At 37.6% G+C, this 24886-nt stretch overlaps 1 protein-coding gene across 2 annotated transcripts; it reads left to right on the forward strand.

The window, feature by feature from the left end:
* The first annotated feature begins 259 nt into the window (after positions 1-259).
* Positions 260-23744, forward strand: LOC123747329 (targeting protein for Xklp2). 2 transcript variants are annotated; one of them, XM_045729452.2, is made up of 12 exons: positions 260-400; positions 4530-4634; positions 5551-5979; positions 10412-10530; positions 11327-11421; positions 12263-12611; positions 13172-13340; positions 15701-15848; positions 17622-17739; positions 19047-19235; positions 21122-21514; positions 21927-23744. In XM_045729452.2, exons 2-12 carry the CDS (start codon positions 4538-4540, stop codon positions 22164-22166), a joined length of 2346 nt encoding a protein of 781 aa, XP_045585408.2. In that variant the 5' UTR covers positions 260-400; positions 4530-4537; the 3' UTR covers positions 22167-23744. The 2 variants fall into 2 exon arrangements, with proteins under 2 accessions (XP_045585408.2, XP_069176017.1); XM_069319916.1 differs by having other exon boundaries at positions 261-400; positions 13172-13319.
* Positions 23745-24886: the final 1142 nt, after the last annotated feature.

A 24886-nucleotide genomic window follows, 5' to 3' on the forward strand; every position in this document is an offset into this window, starting at 1 on the left:
GTGTAATTATACATATATGAATAAATGTATCTATCCAGCTGAAAGTTCGTCTCTGGAAACCAAATGGAACAAAATGCTTTCTTATTAGTAATTAATACCAAATATTATGAATAATCAAGTAACGAACTGATAATTTCAAAATTAGTATTTTATTATTGTAAATGATGTGATAAAGTATCTACATAGGGACATATTGCTATAACGTTTGCATTTTCAGCTTCTCGCTTGACCGTGTCGGGCGGCGCCGCCTGTGATTGGCCAAAGATTTGAACTGTTCAGTTTTGTGGTGTTGTTTAAAGTACTGAGATCGGCGACCAGCTGAGCAGCGAATACTTGTGGTTATTAAGGACTGTTGCGGCGTGCCTTGTTGAGGATAGCAGTAGAGAGAGACACAGGAGAGGTGAGTGGATGGCGGGGACAGGTTGTCGAGTGGAGGAGACAAGGATAGTGCTCCAGACTGGGCTAGTAGAGGCGAGGTCCGCCATCAGAGTTTGTGTGGGAAATATCTCCTGGGATTTATTTATATATTTGGTTATCTCCTGTTGGGTTAGCAGTCCAGGGTGTGTTATTTTGTTACCGGCCATGGGTTATTCAGGTAAACTAGGGTGTTTTTGAGAGGAAGTTGGTGTCAAATTTGAAGTACCGGGACGAGCCTCTGAACTTTGCGGGTTGGCAGCAAAATGGCTTCAATTCAGTGAATTTCTTCAGTATTGTGTAATAATGAATTATAATGGACTTGTTTCCAGGCTTTTTGAAGAAACTTGAGTTTTCAGGTTCATAGATTGTTACATAGTGTGGGGGATTTATTCAAGCAATTTATTGCCCTTTTGTCTAAAATAGTTTTCATAACATATGTGTTCTTTAAAGATAATTTATTCCCTCTTGTAGCTTCTGAGTTACCAAACACCAGGTGACAGGTTTATACAAAAGTTGAGCAGGCGTCTTGATAACTGATAAGTGGCGAGGTGTGGTGATAATGGGACCTGGTAACAGTATATTAGTTGTTTCCGTATTATTGGCCAGTTTGTTTGCTTCCCGTGTGTGTGGAGGTGTTACACGGCCTCTTGACCGTTCATTTTCTTTTATAAGTGCTGTATATTGTTAGGCTGTGTTAACTTGGATTGGGTAAGGTTTGGCAAGTTTTAAAATCGGTTAGTGAAGTAACGGTACTGTACTCTCAATTTAGCCACCCATATAGGGCAACTCCTTACTCTGGTACCACTAGGTATCCAAGTACCCGACTGAGATGTGGTATTAATATGTTAGGTAATATGGCATATTTAGTGTGCATTGATGGCATTTTTCTATTTAGTAACAATACAGTACAGTACTTGAGTTTGGTATCCAGAGACCAGAAAGAGGCCATTTTTAAGATCGTTCTTTTTAAAACCTTATGACCATCACATTGACTATTTTTAACACAGCTCAGCCAGACGTGGCAACACCTCAGATGTTGTCCCACATATGGACTTGTGATGGTGCTGTCGTACCATACACAACCACCACCACTGCAACCTGTTGGGGGTTTAGCTCTAGCTCTTTATGGCCCACCAACTACATTTATACCTGGCACCCTAATTGTCCCTCTCAATATATAACATTCGTAATTTGTAAAGTGAATGGAATTGGCTTCAATAATCTCTTCAGTGCATTCCATTTTCCTACAACCTAATGAGAACTACTTTACATATGTTTAACTATTGCATGTTCAGCTTCCACTGATGTCCTTTTGACCTACCTAATTTTTTAATTTAAATAGGCTTGCTTTATCCACTTTATTCCCCCTCAAGATCTTGTATGTAGTCGTCATAACCCCACAGTTTCTTCTCTAAGGTTGAGGCCACATTCTCAACCTGTCCTCATAGCAGAGGCCTCTTAATTCTAGTGCTAATCTAGTTGCAAATCTCTGAACAAGTTAACAAAGTTCCTACATCACCCAGTGTCCAGATGCATGCCTACTTAGCCTGATATTATGCGCTAGGATGTCCTTAAAAACAGTAGGGTAGAGTAAGAGGGTAGGGGGATGCAAAGCTCCAAATCCCACACTCCCCCCTGCTACATCAAGGAATTTAACATCCAGAGCATCCTGAAGCACATCCCTAGAAATTCTTGCTGGAACAGTTTGCTTATTATACAAGACTAGTTTTCTCTTGCAACATTCATAAGTACAGTATTAAGGTCTCAATGTTTTGGCTTCACCAAGAGTTGTAAGAATTTAGTCATAGTTTTATTATGCATGTAGTCAAATTGTGAATGCATTCTGATTAAATGTATGTTCAATCAATTATAGCAGTTTTTAAAAGCTTCTCTAAGGACTTGGTATCAGATTGGGGGACCTGATGGCTGAGTGGACAGCGCTCAGTGTTTGTAGTCCTAAGGGTCCAGGTTCGATCCCCAGTGGAAGGCTGAAACAAATGGGTAGTTTCATTCACCCTGATGCCCGATACCTAGCAATAAATAAGTACAGTACCTGGGAGTTACAGCTGCTACGAGCTGTTTCCTGGGGATGTACATGTGTGTGAAAATTAGGATCAAGGACTTGCCCAAAATGCTATGCATGCTAGTGGCTGTACAAGAATGTAAGAACTCTTGTCTATATAAATATAATAAACAAAAAAATCAGTGGATCTAGATAAATTGTCAATTTTTTCCTTTCATAATTGTCAAGGTCTTAACAATGAGATCGATAAAAGGAGTTGAATTTGATTTGTTTTACCATGACACTGATATACAGTACTGATTGTCCTCGATTACTTTGGAATCCAGTTATAACTGCTAAACAGTTAAAGTAGCTCATGACGTTGGTGAAAACACACTGTACCATGTCGATGTCGGTCTTTAATGGAGCAATGCTAAATACTTGTATAAAAGTATTAGTCTAGTTTCTTATGGATTCGCTGCCCATTTTGTGGGCAGTAGCATTTTTGGTTAATTACATAACGAGTTCAGAAACTAAACTCAATGTTCTTAAAGATAAGCAAGTAATTTATAAAAAAATACAAATGATTGTCCCTGCATTCCTATCTAGTATTTTAACTAATTGGTACATTACTTTTAATGTGTTGCAGTACAGAAAATTTCAGATTAAAAAGATAGCTAAAGAGCTTGGATTTAATGTTCCAATATGACTAATTTATAGATTAAACTGGAGAAGCTGTCAGGTCTAATTTCCAGCACCATGTTTATCTCTGCTGACAACTATCTATTAGCATATACTGTACTGTACTTCTTTTCCTCCATAACCTTTCTTGTTTACTATTTGGTGATTTTCATCAGACTTTGATTTATTCAATTTTAATATTTTGTTATTCATTTTCACATCTTCAATTTCATGCACATCTTTTATAAGTTTTGACATGTCTGGTTTATTTAAAACAGTTGTGCTAGTTACTTGATAAATTTATTTTTATTTTTCTCTCTCCCTCTCCTTGTTTTCTGTTCTTGACTTGCATAGCCAGTGTAAAATCTTGCATGACTATATATATAAACACTGAAAAAGACTCGCTATTACTTCAAGATGATCTAAATAGGGTTTTGAAATGGTCAAAAGATTGGCAGATAGTTTGAATAGTGTCAAATGTAAGATTTTGAGGCTAAGTAATGATAATAGTTATAAGATATGAGCTAGATGGTGTTAAGATTGCAAAGTCGGATTGTGAAAAGGATCTGGGAGTTATGATTAGTGAGAATTTAAAACCAAGGAATCATTGCATAATGTTTATAATGGGCAGATGGGACACTGGGATTTTTCTCGAAGCATTGGTAGTGGAACACATGGTGTTCAACTGTCTTGCTCTTGTTGGGCCCCATTTTGATTATGCAGTTCAGTTTTGGTTGACATACTATAAAATGAATATAAAATCACTGGAACGTGTCCAGCTTAGGATGACAGTTGTTAATCCTGCAAATTAGAAACCCATCATATGAAGAAAGAATGATAGTTTAATTTACATTCTCTAGAAAGGCAAAGAATTGGGGGTGATATGATAGGTGTGCAAGTGGATTAATGGGTGCATAGCAAAGGGGATATTAAATAATTGACCAAACCACACGCTAGAATTTGAAGAGATGACGTTTCGGTCCGACCTGGACCATTATAACGTCAGTTGTGATGAGACGAGGGAGGCAGGGGCATCAAGTAGGAGAGAAGATGGAAATCTTAAAGGAAGATAAGAGCAAGGCAAAAGGTACGGAAGGTAAGGTGTAATAATAGGAAAAGAGAAAAAAAGAGAGAGACCGAGATAAAAGGAAGGGCAGGCTTATGTTAGATTACATTTATTTATTAATAGGGATATTAATAGGATGTTGGGAGTATCAACACAAATTAGAACACGAAACAATGGATATAGATTGATACGTTTAGGCTTGGGAAAGACCTGGATCATTTTAAAATTGGACATTCATCATGCATTTACGCTATCAGATCTATATAAAATATTGTAGAATAAACAATTTTCTTTCACATGCACATTGATTTATAAAAAAATTGCAATAATTAAAATAGTACTAATTTTATGAATTAATTTCAGAGTTGAATATGGCTCGCACATGTGATGACTCGTATGAGTTTAATGCTCCTAAACACTACTTTGATCTAAATGCAGAGGACAATGAAGTGGATGAATCATATTTTGGTAAGGTTTCCTTGTTTTTTGCATGTTTTACTGGAGACTTGTGGAAGAAAATTTGTCAAATACACATGGCTTTAAGGAAAATGTAATGATTTGGAGTTGAAGATGCTGTATTGATAAAATTAAACATATCTGTTCTTCTTTTAGATATACTGTACACAGTAGTGGTCAGCTGAAGCGCTGAATATTCCTGGTCGCGTACTATAGAATGGATATAAATTCACTAGAATGCACCCAGAGTAGGATGACAAAGTTGATCCCACAAATTAGAAACTTGTCATATGAAAAAAGATTGACATTTTAATTTCCGTTCTCTGGAAAGGCGAAGAATCGAGGGCGACATGATAGCGGTGTACAAGTGGATGAGTGGGCAAAACAAAGGGGATATTAATAGGGTATTAAAAGTAACACAAAATAGAACATAAAACAATAAGTATGAATTGAATAAGTTTAGATTTAGGAAAGACCTGAGTAAATACTGGTTTGCTAACAGGGTTGTTGATTTGTGGAACCAATTACCGCGCAACGTGAGACCCCCTTGATTGTTAAGTGTAGGTTAGACATGTGCAGTATATGAATGAGTTTGGGTTGAAATAAATAGCTGTCTCGTATGGGCCAATAAGCCTTCTGCAGTTGCCTTCATTCTTATGTCCTGGTTTGATTGGAGGGCATTGATATGCCCTTTGATCGATTGTTCGACAATACACACATTTCCTTACACCTGACACCTAGCAGAAAATAGGTACAGTACTTTGGTTAGGCAATAGTTTTGGGTTGCATCTTGGAAAGGTCAGTAGTTGACCCAGGGGGACCTCAATAATCCTAGCAGGTTTCATGTCTCCGAGAATGGGGAAACAATTTATTATGGTTTGGTATTTAGATTATAGCTGTGTACTATAATATCTCCAATATTTTTCAGACTGCCCAAAGAGTGCTGAAATAATTAAAGAGGAAGGCAATTTTCGGAGAAAGCCAAATGCACCAGATACGCCTTCACTTGCTACCACTACAGAGGTTCCAAGTGCACCAGCTGAACCTTCACCTGCTTCCACTATGGAGGTTCCAAGTGCACCAGCTGAATCTTCACCTGCTTCCACTATGGAGGTTCCAAGTACACCAGCTGAACCTTCACCTGCTTCCACTACGGAGATTCCAAATGTACCAGCTGCACCCTCGCCTGCTTCTACTGCGGAGATTCCAAGTGCACCAGCTGCACCTTCGCCTGCTACCACTGCGGAGATTCCAAATGTATCAGCTGGTCCTTTACATGCTACCATGGAGACACCAGTGAGACCACGCGTTGTCTCTCAAAGTACCAGAGACAGAGATCCAGATCCAGAGAACAAAGGCAAGTGATAAATAGGGGGATAAAAGGCATTTATTTAAGCTTTAAATAAATTGGTTTGTGTTAATGACAAATGGTGCCTTGCATTTGTAGTGAGCTTTGTTAAATTGGAGGCATTGGAGTGCCACTCCATTTGCAGAGATGCTAGAGTGGCGCTCGGGCACCTCTGCAAATGGATGAGGGCATGTGGGGAAAGGGAGATGTCTTGTGGGTGATGGTTTATCATGGCAGGAAAATATTATTATTACATCACTAAGTTAATGTTATATTTCTTTGTTTTTTAGATTTAATAATAATTAAATTTTTATATACTGCATTAAGAGTAAACAGGCTGAATTGTACTGGTACGAATCTGGTGTTTAGACTGAAGAAATGTGGAAGAAAAAAAGGAAACCTATGCATGGTTAGACTTCATGGATGATAAACTTGAGTGTAAAGTATGTGCAAACATAAGCAATGTAACACTTTTCACTTCTAAGGGTTTAAGACTATCAAATGAGTGGCAGATTTACCAAGTATCCTATTATGGAGCAGATCGAAGTACACGCTTAATGTGTCTCGGAAAATAAAATTGATCATAAGCTACCGAAAGCTCGCACTGCTGCTTTACGTGTTGAAAATGTAGCTAGTGAAGATGCTCTTGGAAAATTGTGTGATGCAATGAATGCTTCGCATCTAAAGACAACTTGTTAAATTTTGTGTTCTGCATATTATGTAGCTCAGAATGACAGACCATATTCTGATCACTTTGGCTTACTGGAACTACAAAAGCAAAATGGTGTTGACATTGGAATGGGACTGCATTCCTACACTAGTGTCAGAGATAATTAATCACATAGCCATTAATATGAAAATGGAAATGTCAGCATGTCAAGCAGATAAATGGCAAATTTTCTGTTCTCGTTGATGAATCGACAAGCCTGAGCATTAAAACAACCTTGATAGTTTACTTGCAATGTGAAAATGTTAAGGAAGGTAATCCCAATTTCACGTTCTTGGATCTAATTGAACTACCTGATCAAAAAGCAGCAACTATTGCTAGGCATCCATTGAGCTGTCTCGATTATCATGGGTTTGATGACTTGTATTTGAAACAGTGTAGCATTTGCTAGTGATGGAGAAAGTGTTCTGCTTGCCCCATCTTTAAGCAAGTGGTGCTTATAGCGACACTTTCGCTGCCTGATGCCGCATATTCCGTCATGGAACCAAAATACAGAAGATGCCTAATGATCCAAATGGCATCATTAATTTAAAAAATTTATAGAAGTTCCATTTATTGTCCAAAATCTATGGAACTTGTTTTAAAATGAGCTCCAACTTCTGCTCATTCTCTGTATACCCCATGTGGCATCCTGACCCCGCCATATGGGCTCCCACCCACACTGGAGGCTCGCTGTTATCGTGACCTTGTGACAGCCGCAGTCTTCACTAAAGTCGAAAGGTTTCCTCATTCCGGTTATTTTATCTTGTATTTGTTGTTACCAGTTTTATGAACACTGCAAATTGACTTCCAGTTGGATACTGATCAAGAACAATCAATGACGAAAGCATCGAAAGAAACACGATAAAGATAGTTTTCGTCGAAAGTATAGAAAAGTGAGACTTGTATGTTCTCATAGCCAGATATTCCTTTACAGCATTCTATTGCGAACAATTTGATACCAAATTGAACGACGTAGCACAAAAATTGAGGTCAGAAATCTAAAAGGAGTATAAATGTTTATGGGTGATGGCGAATTCATGTGCACTGCTCGGCCGACCTTGGAGTGCGTTGCGGGTTGCCCGGTGTGACCTACCTTGAGGCTACCTTGAGGTGCTTCCGGGGCTTAGTGTCCCCGCGGCCCGGTCGTCGACCAGGCCTCCTGGTTGCTGGACTGATCAACCAGGCTGTTAGACGCGGCTGCTCGCAGCCTGACGTATGAGTCACAGCCTGGTTGATCAGGTATCCTTTGGAGGTGCTTATCCAGTTCTCTCTTGAACACTGAGGGGTTTGCCAGTTATGCCCCTTATGTGTAGTGGAAGCGTGTTGAACAGTCTCGGGCCTCTGATGTTGATAGAGTTCTCTCTCAGAGTACCTGTTGCACCTCTGCTTTTCAACGGGGGTATTCTGCACATCCTGCCATGTCTTCTGGTCTCGTGTGGTGTTATTTCTGTGTGCAGGTTTGGGACCAGCCCCTCAATTATTTTCCACGTGTAAATTATTATGTATCTCTCCCGCCTGCGCTCAAGGGAGTACAGATTTAGGCTCTTTAGTCGGTCCCAGTAATTTAGATGTTTTACTGAGTGGATTCTAGCAGTAAAGGATCTCTGCACGCTCTCTAGGTCAGCAATTTCTCCAGCTTTGAAAGGGGCTGTCATTGTGCAGCAGTACTCCACTCTAGATAGCACAAGCGTTTTGAAAAGTATCATCATCGGTATAGCATCTCTAGTGTGAAAAGTTCTTGTTATCCAACCTGTCATTTTTCTTGCAGTTGTGACGGCTACTTTATTGTGTTCTTTAGCAAAAGTGCTGAAAGTGACAGCAAAAGTGCTAACACTGTGTGTTCTTATTAGTGTCATCTGGAGTTGCAACAATTCTCAAGGAACATTACCCTGATATAATAATCTGGCACTGTCTTAATCACAGATTAGAACTTGCTGTAGGTGATTCAGTGAGAGGGGTTCATGGAATTGACCATTTTCAAGCATTTATGGACATTGTATTCAGTTTACAGTAGATCACCTCTAAATCAAAAGGAACTATCTGAATATGCCTCTCAACTTGAACAACGGATTTTCAAAATAGACAGTGTTCTGAGCACCAGGTGGGTGGCCAGCTCGTTTTGAATAGTTTCAGCACTGTGAACATACTGTGAAGCACTTTTTCATTTTGAAAAAGCAGTCAAAGCTGAAACAAGACTTGGAAGTGATGGAAAAACCTATGCAGGTCTGTTGAAAAAGCTAACTTCAGAACAGTGTCTATTGGATTTAGCTCTAATGTATGATATGTTGCATGACCTTGGTTTACTGTCAGTGTGTGTACAGAAACACACTACTTCAATTGTGTATGTTGACAAACTGATTCAGTGGAGCATAAGGTCATTGCATGGCCTAAGAGAAACCTAGCACAAGAATGTTAGCTCAAAAGGTAATTGAAAAGGGAAAGTTTGGAGGAATTACCCTAACAAGCAACAAGAAAATTGTCTCCATTATCAAGTTTCTTACTAGTCTTGTGAACAATTTGCAGCACTATATGTTCCCGACAACATCCATGAAAGGCTCTCAAACTTTTGAACCTGGGTGTATGTAAATCACTGCAAAGTGAAATGTCCCTGTAAGAAGACCCGATTACAGATACATTGAAATATTATCTCTAAGAGGTTTAAGCTTTCTTACTCTGCACTAGATGCCTTTAGAGACTGGAGGATTGTGGATGCTGCATCCCCCAAGATTTACACCCATTACTGAGCTGTTTACAAGTTGACTTCCTTATTTACAAGTTGACTATTAGTACTGCTGAGTGTGAGGGGATTCAGTCACATGAACCTGTTAACAACACGCTCAATAATTTTCATGAATCATGTATCGGCTCTTAAGCTTGTTAAACTACATGGATCTCCTCCTAGTTCAGTGGAATCCTGAGCCATATGCCATATCATGGCTGCGGTACCACAGATTGGCAGATGACATCAGGAGAAGAGTAGCTTCACACCCCTGAAAAAATCTCGCACCTGACCCTCTGTGGTAACTTGTGAAACTTCTCGCTGGTTGTATTTTGTGAGCACTCAGTATTTTAACTTCATAAATTGATAAATACATGATGTTTTTTCTTTGTGTGATAATTATATTTAATGATTCGTGAGTACAAACACAATACTTAATTGTGTGCCATGTACTGTATAGACAATGGATAGGAAATGACAGGATTTTGTCAGGCCCACCAGAGCTCCGTCACCTATAAAATTGGCACTGCACTTTTGCTACAATGCCTTTGCAGGAAGTTTAGAGGCCTCAGAAAAGTCACTAATTTGTAAAACTATAGTATGGTTACAAGCTTAAAACATTTCTAAAATATAATTGCAGTATTTTAATTGGAATAATTTTCGTATAAATAAAAAACAAAATTATAAAAAATGAGAAACTTTGATGGAAATTGTTATGCAGATCCAGATTTCATCCAAAATTTGTAAGGGAAAATCAGTGAGTGGATTTGGTCCTTTTAAGAGGGATTTGTTAGAGGAAAGTCATGGTCTAGGGGGTGCACTGCAGTATTTCTTGGTCTTAACAGCCATTTGGACTACTCAAGCTACAGTGCTCGGCATCTTGTCTATAGTGTCACAAATCTTATTAATAAGAATTTAGCTATTGCTCAAGCTATAATTGGACTGCTTGTACATTTCTGAAAGCATCAGATTCTGCCAGCTCCCTCTTCATACAGTGCATAATGTCTTTACAGAAAACATTAACGGCAACTCGGTTAAGAGCAACAAATCTGTGAAACGTAGGAAAAGCCTCGCAGGCAGGACGTCAAGTGTTGGTGTCAGATATTCCCCACGACTTGCTGCAATTGCTAAGGTATACAACTACCCAATCTTCTGTACTCGTGTAAAAGATCTTTAAAGTGTGTGTCTGCTTAACCAGGATTATTAAAGGAATACATTTTGATTCTTACAATAATACCTAATAATCAAATAAGCATTTTTATTTATAAATAGTGATCCTTTAGAATAGTTAGCACAGTAAATTAATTACCCAAGTCAATAAGAACATTATGATTATATACTATGATTTGAGTTTAGATGGAGTGTAGAACAGGAATTATATTTTCACTCCAGCCAAAACATTATAAACTGCTTTGGCTGGAGTGAACAGGTATTACAGCCATAGAAAAACCTTGTACAGTAGTTGACAATTAGAACGGCGAGATCTTGGATATTTGAGGGTAAATTGACAAGTCTGTTAGGTATTGCTGGTGGGTATAGTTCCAACATCTAAGATATTAAGTAATGGTATTAGAGCACCAGTCTTTTTATGGTAGTTGGGGTATGCCTTAAGAAAACAGTATTAGTACATCTTGTGTTTCTGAGATGTCAAGCGATGACCAGGGGTTCCTCATTAGGTTACATTTAAAAACTGATCTAATGCATCAATACCAGTATAATTTAAGAGCAAGGTTCTGGTGAGATAATTACTCAAATTTAGAATCGTTCATCTCATTAGTAAGGATACTGTAATAATTTAAAGTGTTGCATTTCCATTATCAAACGGTAATGGGTTTTTATTTTTAATTTTTATAATATAAGGATTTTTACTGTTATTTTCAGAAGTCAAAATTATTCTTAATATTAAATAAACTTAAAATGTTTTGCAGGCCATACGTAGAAGCAGTGCTTCCAGACAGTCACTTGGTAAATCAAGTCCCCATGAATTTGAAAAGAATAAAGTTCACAAAACCAGGACACACAAGTAAGGTTTATTAAGATCTGGTTTATATTACTGCATTCTCAATTACATTCACCAGTTGTAAGCCATAAATATTTTAATTGCTTGATGGAACGTTTAAATAAAATTGCAATAATCATAAGCATTACCTCGTCTTGTACCTCTCCACTACGTGCAAGGATATTTTAGAAAAAATAAGTGCAAATAGGTTGAAGGGGATTCAAACTTATCCATTTGCTGTATTACCACCACTTCATAATTCAATTCAACATTCCAGCAACACTTCCACTGCAGGACCAAAGAGCTGCATAAAACATGGTGTAACGTGCTCTCCATGATTTTCTTGGACTTCTTAACATGTAACCAAATCACATTTAGCCTTGCTCCATACCATGTCTTGTGTGGTGTTCACATTTGATCCCAGCCTCCTTTTACCCAGTGTTTGTCAATTTTGCCTTTTCCTCAAATTCACTTGAATACACAAACCTAATATTTTGTCGTTCATTTATTCAGTTTGAAAGAAATGTACGTAAATTGTTACCCCTGCATTTCACTTTCATGGGGACAAGATGTGTTGTTTCTGTGGCCTACCATAAACTTGTGTCTTGTAAGAATGTTGCTGGGTCCTGGCCTGTCACACATTATATAATTTGGGATTTTTTGAATTGCACTGGCTTGTAATTCTCAAAATTATGCAAATTGACAGAACTGGAGAGCTTACTTTTGGAGGACAAAGTAAACATTTTCACCCCCTTTTGAATCCTAGGGCTGCTTGTTTAAATGTGTGTGAAGTAGTATACACCCTTAATGATTTTTTTTAGCACCCCCTTTTATTTAATGCATTAAAGGCTATTTGTATTTTCAGGCAATCTGTATCCAAGGTTACAGGAGTACAGGGCTTAAGCCCAGAAGATAAAATAGATTTAGAAAAGATTGCAACATTTAGACAAAAAATGGCTGACAATAAGAAGAAAACTGCCACAAAGCCCCTAGAGTTTCACTTTGCTACTGACAGTAGATTAAGAAACCAGAAAAAAGCTGAACCAGAAATTAAAGAGCCCAAGACTCAGGGTTCTTCAAAGCCTGGTAAACTTGAACGTACAGTGCCCCAGGAATTTCATTTTGCTACTGATAGTCGCATAAAGAATCAAGATCACACTGAAGAAGAAACTGTCGATTTTACAAAATCTCTGCGTTCTGGCACAGCAGCTGATGTGAGTATGTTACATTCCCTTGAATAGTCAAGATCTGAATGACAATCTTGTCGAAGATTGTTTTTTTACTCGCAGCCTTTTATCACTGCAAAAAATCTGAGTTACTCTAAATTTTTCATCATCCTAAAAATATTACCTTATGAGAAATTTCTGAATACCAACCCGCTTATTGAGTGTGTGCACTAAATTATTAAAAGAATGCTTTACTATTGAATATAATTGCATTGGTATTAAGCTTTCACAATAATTGAGAGGTTAAAATACATGCTTTTATTACACTGGGAATGGTATGTTCATTCAATTTTATTCATGAGTACCAAATTGCAAGAGTAGAAGTGTTTGATTCAGTCTAGATAAAACCATAGGAAATCTGACTACCATTTATTACTTTTCCATATACCACATAAGCTATCTATTAGCATTTGAATGATCTATTGTGGAAAAGCAAAAGTTTTTTCTTAAGTATAGTTGTACTGTATTTTATATATATGAAATTAGTTTGCTTTATTAATCAAAATTGTTAAATTTTCATGTAATGGCTGACCTTGTGCTTTCATCAGAACACCGAGGCAAGAAAGGGGCCAACAATTCCACAACCCTTCAACTTGACAGAATCTCGTAAAGGAAAGACAGAAGAGGGGAACAAGTTTGTATCTGTTGCAGAGCTGAACCTCAAATTCCACACAAAGACTCCACAGAGATTCCGTAGTAAGCGAGCTGGAAGCAATGGTAGGAACTTTAGTATGGTTTTGTATAATCACTCATTCTTGGAGCTACTAACTCTAAATTTAAATAATTTTTTTAATAGGCAAGATGCAGAAATGATTAAATGCATTGGTGAGGGTAGTTGGAAGGGGAAGTTATGAGTACTACTTTGTAGAAGAGCTATAATTGTACAGTTAAAATTATGGGAAGTATTGTGGCAGAATTAGTTTGTCAAAAACCTTGTAAGTCACTGAGATATGAAAGCCAAGTTAGTGATTTAACCATATAAAATTAACAAATAGTAATGCATGCACTAACACTATAATTTATGAACTAATAAGCATAAGCCGGATTCATGGAATATTAGTGGGTTGTCCCTTTGAAAGTAGTCATAGAAAAATTTGGTGAATACAAGTTTCTAATTGTGTAATAATTAATTCTGCTACTATACTAGCCAGTACAAAGGAATCTCGGGTGATGAGCGGCTCCATCAATGAGCATTTTGGGTAACGAACAAGCTACTCTCAGAAAATTTCTTGATTGACGAGCTTCCACCCGGTTAACGAGAACCATGTGGTGCTTCCTAGTGTTGCCGCTGGTACTCGCCAATTTTTAGAAGCCTCTAATGATGCAAATCAATTAAAAAAATTTTAAAAGATAATAATGTTGCTGGGATGTAAAGGGGTGACTGCTGTAATGTTGCAAAGCATTGATTTTTTTTTGTTTTCTAAAAAATTTGAAAAAAGAAGAAATTTCAAAAGGTTTGTTCAGTGTATGTCAGGTATGCTGCTCCATTTTCTATGAAAAAATTAAACAAATCGAATATCATATTGATGTTTTTCGGTGGTGGAGTGGATTAATTTTATTTCCATTATTTTAAATGGGAAATTAGTTTCGCAAGACGAGCGTTTCACATGATGAGCTTGGTGCCGGAACAGATTAAATTTGTTAACCGAGGCACCACTGTTTTTGGAAAATAGCTTAAGTAATCCCTATAATAAAGATAACTCAAGACAACTCAAGAATCATAAGTTTCCTGAAACTGTGTAAAAGGTTAAGAGTTTTCTTAGCACTGTTGCCTATAGTTTTGCAGGGGGGGGGGGCAAAAGATTTTCAGCTATGAATGTTATGCATAGTATATATATATAAATGTGGCCTTGCATTTAAATAGTTGCAAGTTTGATGACAATTTTGCTTGCCTTTCCATTAATTCTTGGGACCAAATTTCAACCATTCAAATGTGCCTGTGATTTAACCACACGGGTAGTAATGCTATAGTCAAAAGAGCAAATAAAGGACTATACTGTACAGGCCACTCGACTTAAGACCCCGCATGTGGTCACCCCTAATCCTAAATCACCTAGGTTTAGGTTTTTCTTGTGATGTAACTCGGTAGTGTGCCTATACTAGGCAGATGGAATGTGGTGCACACTTTGCACTTGAAAAAAAAAAATGGCCTTTGCAGTGTGATAATTGCACACTGAAGGAATACTCAAGTGAAAAATAGAGTTTACTCTAATATCAAAATAAACAAATAACATTGAAAAAATATTCAACACCCGAGTTGACATACATCGTTAGTACATGAAATAATAATCAGAAAAATACATATACAAATATACGTTTATACAAAAATATAGGCGACAATGAAATTTACTTATTACAACCTGGACACAACAGCTGCAGGCAAGTGTTGTGCGGAGGCACGAATGTTGATTTCCTTGAGTACCTGAGAGAGGCTGCTGAGGTGACTGAGGTCATGGGTATTTATACCCCTAATGGTGATGTCACATCTTTTGTCACCGAGGTTTGGAATGATGAGCCGGCGGCGTAACAGGTGGTTATCTAGACAGAACAAGGAACCGGCAGGTCTTGTAGCCACTACCTGCCTGGGGCTCTTGGGCTGGGTGGAGGGTTTACTGGTGGTGGGGTCCAGACATTAGTTTGGGTTGAGCTCCATACCAGTCATAATACGCGGTGTGCAGTGTAATGAACAATGAAGATAAGATGGAAGAGGCAGTTTCCTGTTATGCTGGGGAATTGTGACATTTGTTATTTTCATTAATCACTGATTTATTTATAAGTAATATTTGTTTTACTCTTCCTTCTGGGTTATACATGTACTGTATACATAATTTATCCCATTTAAAGAAAGTGGTTCATTGGGAAATTTCAATCCTTTTAATTTTAACTGGGAGGCAGTGAGCTGATTAGTTTACATTTTTTATCTTCAGTAGTATTTTGTTAGTGGGAATCCACAGTAAAGGTCTGACTAGTATTCATTTCCTGGCAGGAATAATTTGCTTAAAAGCCCAATACTTGTGCACATTTTTCATATATTGTTTTACAGTTCTCCCTTTCCTTGCTCTCTCCTCGTACCTCAGATGACCTGAACCAGGAAGGAAGGAAGAAACCCAATCCAGGAGTGACCATTCCACACACCCCTAACTTTTGTACTCGCAGCCGCTCTCGTCAAGTTAATTACCTCACACATGAAGAAATGGAACAAAAGGCATTTGAAGAAGCTCAAAGGCAAGATGGCATTTTAAGTTTCCACTGTTCTTAGTTTGCCCTATATTGTAAAAGGTAGTCAGATATCTTGTCACTGATGCAAGATAATTTATATTAATTATAAGTCGTAATTTAAAAATGGGAGTCTGATTTAACAGATCATATATCGCTGGCTATTACCGAGAGATGTTTAGTTCTGGATTTCTCTAGTCTTGTTCCCTTTTATTGCTTCCCTTGGATTGGAATACCAAATTTCTTTTCAAAATTGTTGCTGGATATACATTTCTTAATTGCCCTTTGCCTTGCACACCAACCACTTGGACTTGGCGGTAGAGTAATGGTCTGACTTTCTGAGCAATGGTCTGGCTGGTCAGCATTAAATCCCTGGTTGTCAAGGTGGTCAGGCATCATTACTTCCCTCTGTCCTATCCCAAATTCTTATTCCCATATCCCTTCAAAGTGCTATACGGTATAGTCAAAATGTCTGTGCTCTTTCCTGATAATTATTACCTTTGCCTTACACTTAATGATTAGTGTTTCATAAGAGTAAAGAGTAAGGTATAAAATTGTGGCTTTAAAAAATCTGTGCAGTGTTTTGCTTTGGTTTTAAAGTTGTAGGTGAAGGTGTCTCCCATTAACTTTAGCGCCTTACACTGGGTGACGACTCGTACAGTGTACTAATTCTTCCTATCATTTCTTTGATGCTTGTATTTTTAACATTCACAGTTGCTGTATTTTATGTTTTGGAAGTAACATTATAGTACTGTAGTCATTGCAGGTAAAATAAAAATTTTGACCAAGAATATCACCAGGAAAATCTGTCCTGGTGGTCGGTCCTCAGTTGATCAAGGTCCGGTACACAAGATCCTCAGTTGACTTGTAGAAACGTGTCCTCTCCGTACTCGTTCTCTGAAGGCAGGTCCTCTTCCTCCTTGGTACTGAAGATAGGTCCCTGCACATGTCGTCTCCCTTCTCCCACATTGGAACTGTAGACAAACTTTCAACTCGGTTCAGTGTCCCCTTCTTGATCTTCCAGTGGACTTGACCCGGTCACAGCAGCCCGCTTGATGTGTGTGAACGCGGCCCGCAGGGCGTTCTCACGACCCCGCCCAACGTTCACCTCTGCCATAGACTCTGCAAAAAAGCTCTTGGCGCTCTAACACCAACTAAGCCTTGCTTGTATTCCCTTGGAGTAACTAAACTGCCTTGACGTCTGTAGTATCAATGCGGCCGCTTGGGTCTACTGGTTGGGGCTTCCTAGCCTCCAAATTTGGAGCTCACTTGAGTGTGTCCGCTCTCAATGACGGGCCGTGACACACTGAGCGCTATAGGGCACTCGAGCCGCCCAGAGTCCTCTGCCTTGTGACGTCACACCATCCGCCGTGCCGTGCCATTGGTCAATCCTGTCACCTGACCTTATTGGCCAAATCACCAGACGGCTGGCGTCGGGCTCCTTTGGCGGGAAGCGTCCTGCCTCGGTGCCATCTTGTAACACAAAAGGGCCTAAGCTACTTGTAAAACCAAGACTAAATCAGCAAATTCACTCCCCACACGATTACTCTCAATACCTTCATATATATCAAAATGTTCCCTGAACATCAGAGAACGTGCAGGTTGAAGAGAGATGATTCTTAATGCCGGGATAGGAAAGATATAGGGTGGGACACCGTCACAATAGTTTTCCTGGCTTGGTGCCTATTTTTGGTAATTACTTTACTTCAGTTTCCTTTGTGTTTGTATGAAACCTATGTCAGGTAGATTTTTATCATTTAAAATTTTTTTTTTGTTCTTCAGGCATGTGTTTAAGGCACACCCAGTAAACAAGAAAGTACTGGAGGCTCCTGCAGGTTATCATGTGGAAAAGAAGGTCCCAACAGTTCCAGAACCTTTTGACATCACAGATTCCAAGAGAGTAAGTTTGTTTTTATTGGTTAATATTGTATTGTACGTATTGTATTTCCTTATTCTCCAAATAATGTATACATGTAAAGAATATGGTATTAGTCTGGTGGTGTATATAAATGAATAGTGGTACATTTTCAGAAGCGTCAGGGGGGATTTTAACATGTCAGAGCTGTGGCAGGATCAGTCTATAGTCAATAATTAAACTGCAAGTGTCCCTACCAATAATGTAACAAAACATTTCGGGTACATTTAAGCTTTATTTTATGAATGTTCCATCCATCATCAATTTTGGCCATAATAAATAGAATTTTCTGGCCTACAAACACTCAAGATGCAAAATTTGTATTTAAAGAGATTGTGCTTGTGACTCCCTTTATCTGTTGGATGGGTGCTGACTGTCTTAACAGTTATGGTTGTGCACTTCTCATTATGATTGGTTTGCTTGCATTTACTACTTGACAATAAACAAGAGCCCCTTAATCCCTTTGATGCAATAAGTTGGAACACTTGCTTCAGAAAATAGTTCACCGCCATTAATTTTACCAAATGTTATCAAAACAGAAGCTTTTGCAGTTAATACTTGTTCAGACATTTGTCATTCAAAATAGGAGCTTTGACTAGGTAGCTGTCAGTCCATATGGTAGATTAGGAATGCCTTATACCTGATGAGGATTTAGTTAGCATTATGAAGTCTGTAATAATTAATGGCATGTATGAAAAGTTTTTTCTATATTTTCTAATAAGAAGTTGCTGGAAGACCTGGAAGTTGCTGAACTTCTGCTGTTGTTACTCATTTGTTAATGAGAAACATGTTTCTATCATTATACCATATTTTATATTTAGAATATTTATTTGTTATTCATTGTGTATATTTATAGAGCTCAACCCCCCATGCAAACATTGATCACCAACACTGCTCAGTGTTGTGAGGTTTTCCTGACACAGGAAAGGGCAATATCCTGTGATCAGCTGCAGTTGAATAAGACAGTATCTTAAGTTATTATTTTGACACCTTTAAAAGAAAACCTAGCATGTTTATGCTGAACTTTCATAGTAAATAAAGTTGTGGCTGTATATCTTGATACCCATGCGATACCAAGAGGTTTCTGGTGCCAGTAGTGTATCATTTAAAATAAAGTTGATTATGAATTCCTAATTATTTTGCAGTAATGTAATGTTAAATTATTTTTTTAAGGGTTTATATGAGGTGGTACACAAGGTATAAGAGTTATTGGTGTACTGAAGTAGTGCTTAAAAATATAAGGAAATGAAAGACTTATTTTCTCATTTGTTTTTATTGTTTATAATTTTTAGGTTCACCCAATCAATTTAAAGTTTCAAGAAATGTGTAATAAATTGAGTGAATCGGCTCTATCTGTTGCATCACTTCCGCATGGTGGTATTCCAAGCAAATGGGACAAGACATCGACAACAATTCAACCATTCAGCTTTGATTCTCGTGACAAAACTAAACAACAACGCAAGCTAGAAAATATTCAAAAGGTAAAATGGAAATAGCTATAGTAATTGTGATTGTAGTTCACTAGTATAAACATTGATAGTTTAGGATAACTATTAGTCACTTGAGTGATGTGGAAGTTTGAACACTTAATGCTATAAACCCTCGCATGATAGGGCTGTTGGAAAATTTATTCAAACAGACTGGACCATTGGCTTGGAGCAAGTTGTACTCTTTATCCTGCCTGTCCTCTAGTGTGATCCCAGCATCATTAAACTGATCCACAAACCAATCCTAACTGAGGATCCATGAACAGAACATCATGTTAATGTTGTGAGCCACTATCATTTTGAGAAAATCAGTCGGTGGCCTTGAGGGATTTATACGGTACATCAATGTGATGTACTATTTGAGAGAACAGGTTGCTTTATCATCTGAGGTCACTGCCACATTATTTTATTTGTGTAGTAGTCATTATAAACAATAGGCATCAAATTATAGTGCCAAATACAATATTTAGATTAGTTCAGAGAACACTTGAAAGAATTTGGATCACAAATAAGTTTCAATGGGTTAATATCACAGCATGGTATATTAACTGCGGTGCACACCATTTGGGCAGAACAAGGTAAGTTGTGCATGAAGTTTTCCCCCTTCCTTTATGTATTTGAATTATCATAAATAGGAGGTTATTGTATTTTGTTGACAATACAGGCTTTTTTATGGTTGGAATAAATTGCATGCAACTGCATAATGACACATCATCCTTGAAAGGTTTTCTTAACAAAAATTGCAGGGGTTTCTGTTATGAATGTTCAGAGCTTAAGCCCCGACTCATTGTAGTCAAATTGATGCTTTGGCTCATTGTTTTAATGATTTCACTAATATTTTAGTGCAATATAAAATGTAAATTTTAATAATTTGTTAGAACATTTCACCTGGGGCAGTAATCCTAGTGTAAAATGAAGCATGTCAGGAGAAAAAAAAAGTAAGGAAAGGAAAGGGAAGAAAACGGCTGATTCTATGAAAGCCTTGGTTAGAAAAATGCTAGAAATGTTGCCAGATATTTGCATGAAGTGTTGGTATTGTTGACCCTTGCATATGGATGCTAAATGATGGTGCGATACAAACATGAAAACATGAATTGCAAAATAGACCTATAGAAATGACCTATTTGTGAAGCATGTATGGTGTTGGAATGGTAAGGAATGAATGTCTTGAGAGATGTATGTAAATGTTGATGAATTGAGAGATTGTAGTTACCATACAGTGATGATTTGGGCATATTCAGCAAATGGATGATGGGTCGACAGGTGATGTGTGAGATTGAATTTGAGGGTGGAGGACGAGTGGCAGATTGTGAACTGTGGAATGTCAGTGGACAGGACAGGGTGGGTGGAAGCAGTTTGTAACGTGTGAATGTACAGTACAGTATTTGTTCTTAAAAAAAGTCCTTCTCAATTAATCTTATCTGTTTCTGGAAAACTTAGATTGTGAATATTTGAAGAAAATTAAACAAATTTTAAATGTTTTCTATTGCCATTTATTTTGACACATAAGTACTGTACCTGTGATAGTATTTTAATAGGAATAAACCTTTTGAAATTCTTATTTGGTTCAAGTATCCCTTGCTGACTTGTTGGTACCTGTAGTGGATTGCATCTTGAGAAAGGTTAGTTGTTGGCTTATGGAGGACCTTTGATAAGCCTAATAGGCTTCTAAAGCCTACTGTTCCTACAAATTAGAAAGCAGCATGGTAAACTACTCTCATAATTGATAGTGGTGGTATTGGTAATTGTTTGTTTTTATTCATTTGCTATATGGCATTAATGAAATTTGTAATACTTGTAACCTTTCACTAAAGTTACCTTTTTCCGAGCCAATTCCTTCCTCCCTCGTTTTATGCTGTTATTCTTCTATTTATTTTTAGATTTTGGAGGAAGAGAAGAAGCTCGCAGAGTTCCATGCCCAGCCGATGCCATACTTTGAAAGTGGAGTACGTGGTGTACCTACTAAAAAGCCTCCCACTCCTACTAAGCCTCAACCATTTGCCCTTAAAATTGATGAACGTGCTGTGACTAAACAAGAGCAGTTCCAGAAATGTTTATTGGAAGAAGCTAGACTTGATAAGGAAAAAAGGAAATTCCGTGCTCGTTCTGATGCAGTTTTGCACAAGGAACCATTTATTCCTGAAAAGTCAAAGAAACCTCTTACTGATATATCGACATTTGCTCTCAATACTGAAGTGAGAGCTATTGATCGAAATGAATATGAATTACATCGCAAGAGAAAAGAAGACGAAATATTGGCAGCCAAGAGAGAGGTGAGGCAGTTATTTTAGTTTTAAATTTCATAAAGCACTTGTAACCGTTTGGTTTAGCCGAGTTTGAATTACTGTCCTGTACCATACCTGTTTATGGCACTATTAATACTGCATGCTATATTTCAAACATATATATACATGTATAAAGTTTCTTACTGCCGTGTTGTCGCTTGTTAGATCCACAGTGGTTCAATCAAAGAATAAGTGTTAACATTTTCATGCATGTCTGAACTCCTGTAATGAAGGTTACTTTAAATTTAAAAAAAAAATCACAGCTGTGTACTCAATTGCAGCCAGCTATTTGGTAAAGATTTGTAATAAAATTTACTTTTTTGAGATTTAATGCAGTATTTTATGAATGCCACCAATATCTTGAAAAACATTGTTTAATCAGATTTTTAATATTTTTCAGCAAGAGGAAAGACAGGCTGCAGAAGAACTGGCAGAAGTGGCTCGAGTGCGTCGAGAAGCTGTCCATAAGGCAAATCCTGTACGTAAATATAAACCTGTGGTTATTGATCACTCGCAGAATGTGCCTACTGTTCCCATATCCCCTAATTTTGCCACCGAGTCAAGGCTACGAGGGCGGTCCAGGCCAGGTTCTGTGAACTCGACCATGGACAGTACATCGAGGACATTTGTGGCAGAATGATCAAGAGGATGACTTTAATTTAAAATATTATCACCATTTTATACCTTTTTTGCATTCACATATTGTAAGTTACTTGCATGATACTCTCATTTCTGTAGGTTTATTTGCTTACACAATGTGTATAGTCCATGTTCAGTTTGTGCATTGTGGAATTTATCAAATTAGACATATGGAAATGTTTTTGTTGCTGTAGATGATATGCATTTACACTACAATATTTTCCTTATTTTAATACTTTAATCCATTTTTTCATGTTATCGAGCCTGTTTTAAGGTAGTTTAATCAGAGCATTTAACTTATTTTCCTGTAAACTTCCTTCCTTATTACATATTTTATTTTTTATGAAAATAATTGATCTTATGGATAGTTTATTTTGAATGAAGGTAAAGTGTATAGCCCAATATATCCTATTTAAATTGTATTTGAACCTCCTATTTTTTAAATTTGATGATAGTTGAAACTAAATAACAATTTCATGATCAAAGGTGTTTGAAGTTGATATTTTGCCTTTTATATATAGAGGCAGGTTCAAGGTTTTAAAGACTGCTTGTTAATTCTTCATAAATTTGTATGTGGGTTCATAAGTAGTTTTTATAGACTGCTTTGGTTACCTTCTGCAGTGATATTTGTGAAAAAATGCTGACTGCACCTATTTGCCTAATTGGTATTTTAGAAACTTGTGATGCTAATAGGGAGGATGATGCCGGGTGCACAAGGAATGTTTTATAGCAGCATTACGGTTCAGGCAGATGATAATGATGACAGTATCATTGACTTTCAAATTCCAGTTCTTCTTTATCTGTCCTTCAATATGATTTAGTTGTATGGTCACTTAGGCAACCAAGTACAACTTTAGTTTTACTTTAGTATAATGTTTATAATTTTTTCCCCATCAGCTGTTCAGTTTATTGCAACTTTTTATTTAATGAATACTATGCTAAAATCTTCTCTTGCTTTCAATTTGGGTAAATGTGCAAACTACTTGCATAGCAACTACATTCCCTTGTCCAGTTCATTGAAAGTTGAAATTGTATTAGCTATTGTTAACCTTTGTGCTGGTTTGTACAGTACTTGGAAAGCTTCATTCCTACATAATTGTAATACAGTTCAACATATTTGTTGTTCTACATGGTGAAACGAAGTCATGAAGTGAGGTACTTTATTATTGGTAAAGTAGCTTTTTATGCTTTTTGATAACTACTTTTTATGCTTTGGTGTGTTGGCACATGCCATAGTTTTTAATCTTAATTACTTGCATTTGATTTTGAAATGTTGCTGCTTCCATCAGTAAATGGCTCTGAACCAAAATAAACTATTGAAAACTCTTTAGTAATAATACTGTAATGATAGCTATTTTTTGTAAATAATGTAGTAATGAGTATTATATTTCTGTGCATTCCTGATTGAACAACTTCATTGATACTATCCTGTCACATTCTATTTACTTGGTGTAGACTTGTCCATTTTGGGCAAAATAATCCTGCTTTCCCTCACCAGTTTACAGGTAACAGTACTTTTATTTAAAAACAAAAAACAAATAACAGCTGTATAAAGAAATAAACATACTGTATGTAATAATTTTTTTTTAACCTACCTTTGCAACAAACTCCTTGTCTTTTGACTAGTTGGTAAGCAAACTGGCTCTGTACTACAGAAACTTGTATACCATAGACTTTGCTGTATTGTATAGAACAAGGTATTGTACCAATACCTTGCTCCTACACCTTGGTGGGTCTTCCCAAGAGTGCCTTGTAGTGCGGGTGTTCGTGTATTACTCAGTGGGGTTATTGGGAGGGGGGTTGTCTTTGTCCCCTTTTCCAGGCATAGTTTGAAACAAATATTGGGCTCTTTGTTTGGGTCATCAGACCATCTGCTGGAAGGACTGCCTTCAAAGGCAAGTTAGGTGCCTAGACAGGTGAGAGGCAGAAGGGTCTTGTACCAGTGTGGTGTCCTACAATGCAGTAGGACACCAGTTAAAATGGAAGAACTCTTCAGACTAGTATTCCTTGGCTCTGCTCCCAAACTTTTGAAAAGATGTATATGGAAAATGATTCTCGCTCGCTTCTAGGGCAGACAACCTACCCCCATCATGGAAGATCGGGATCAATAGCCCTGGCTACAGCGAGCCCGAACCTGGGTATGTCTTTCACTAATCCTATTGACCCAACCATATTGGTGTCCTTAAATGAGTGCGGCTGCTGCCGCTAAGAAGGCTATTCGCACTTGTCCCATCTCCCTTAAAGGTGTTCCTTATTCTGACTTCTACCCAATTATTCATTCCTCAGTTGTTGCCCATTGGCAGGGTCGTTCTTCTGTTACTTGTAACAAATTGCATGCTCCAAGGGTAGTTTCCCACCATAACCGGGATGGGAAATGGCTCTGGCGAGATTACGTAAACTCGCAGGCACTTAATGGAGCACCACCTTGCTCCTTATTGTTCCTTTTACGGTTGTATATATCCTTATTGAATGTCTGGACTTCCAGGACGTGAGTGTCTTGCTTCCCGACCATACCTCAATTGAATTCTTGGTGAATCTGACACCTTTGATATCGTTCGCCTCGTGCTATTGTGTTCTCGTATTGGCACCCTTAGTGATATTTAGCATCCTATGAATGTCCCACACATCTGATGATGCTACATAGTCTTCCTGGCTTGGAGCTTTTTGATAATTACTTGCCCTATTAATCCTTCCTGTTCTTCTGCCACTATTGACATGGTC

This window comes from Procambarus clarkii, chromosome 94 (genome assembly GCF_040958095.1).
Source record: "Procambarus clarkii isolate CNS0578487 chromosome 94, FALCON_Pclarkii_2.0, whole genome shotgun sequence".
NCBI lineage: Eukaryota > Metazoa > Arthropoda > Malacostraca > Decapoda > Cambaridae > Procambarus > Procambarus clarkii.

What these genes read in the sequence shown, in the direction of transcription:
- LOC123747329 (XM_045729452.2), top strand. Translation starts at nt 4,538, where the DNA reads ATGGCTCGCACATGTGATGACTCGTATGAGTTTAATGCTCCTAAACAC. An exon ending in TCCAGATCCAGAGAACAAAG is followed by an intron (nt 5,980 to 10,411) that starts GCAAGTGATAAA and finishes ATGTCTTTACAG; the next exon opens with AAAACATTAACGGCAACTCG. An exon ending in GACTTGCTGCAATTGCTAAG is followed by an intron (nt 10,531 to 11,326) that starts GTATACAACTAC and finishes AATGTTTTGCAG; the next exon opens with GCCATACGTAGAAGCAGTGC.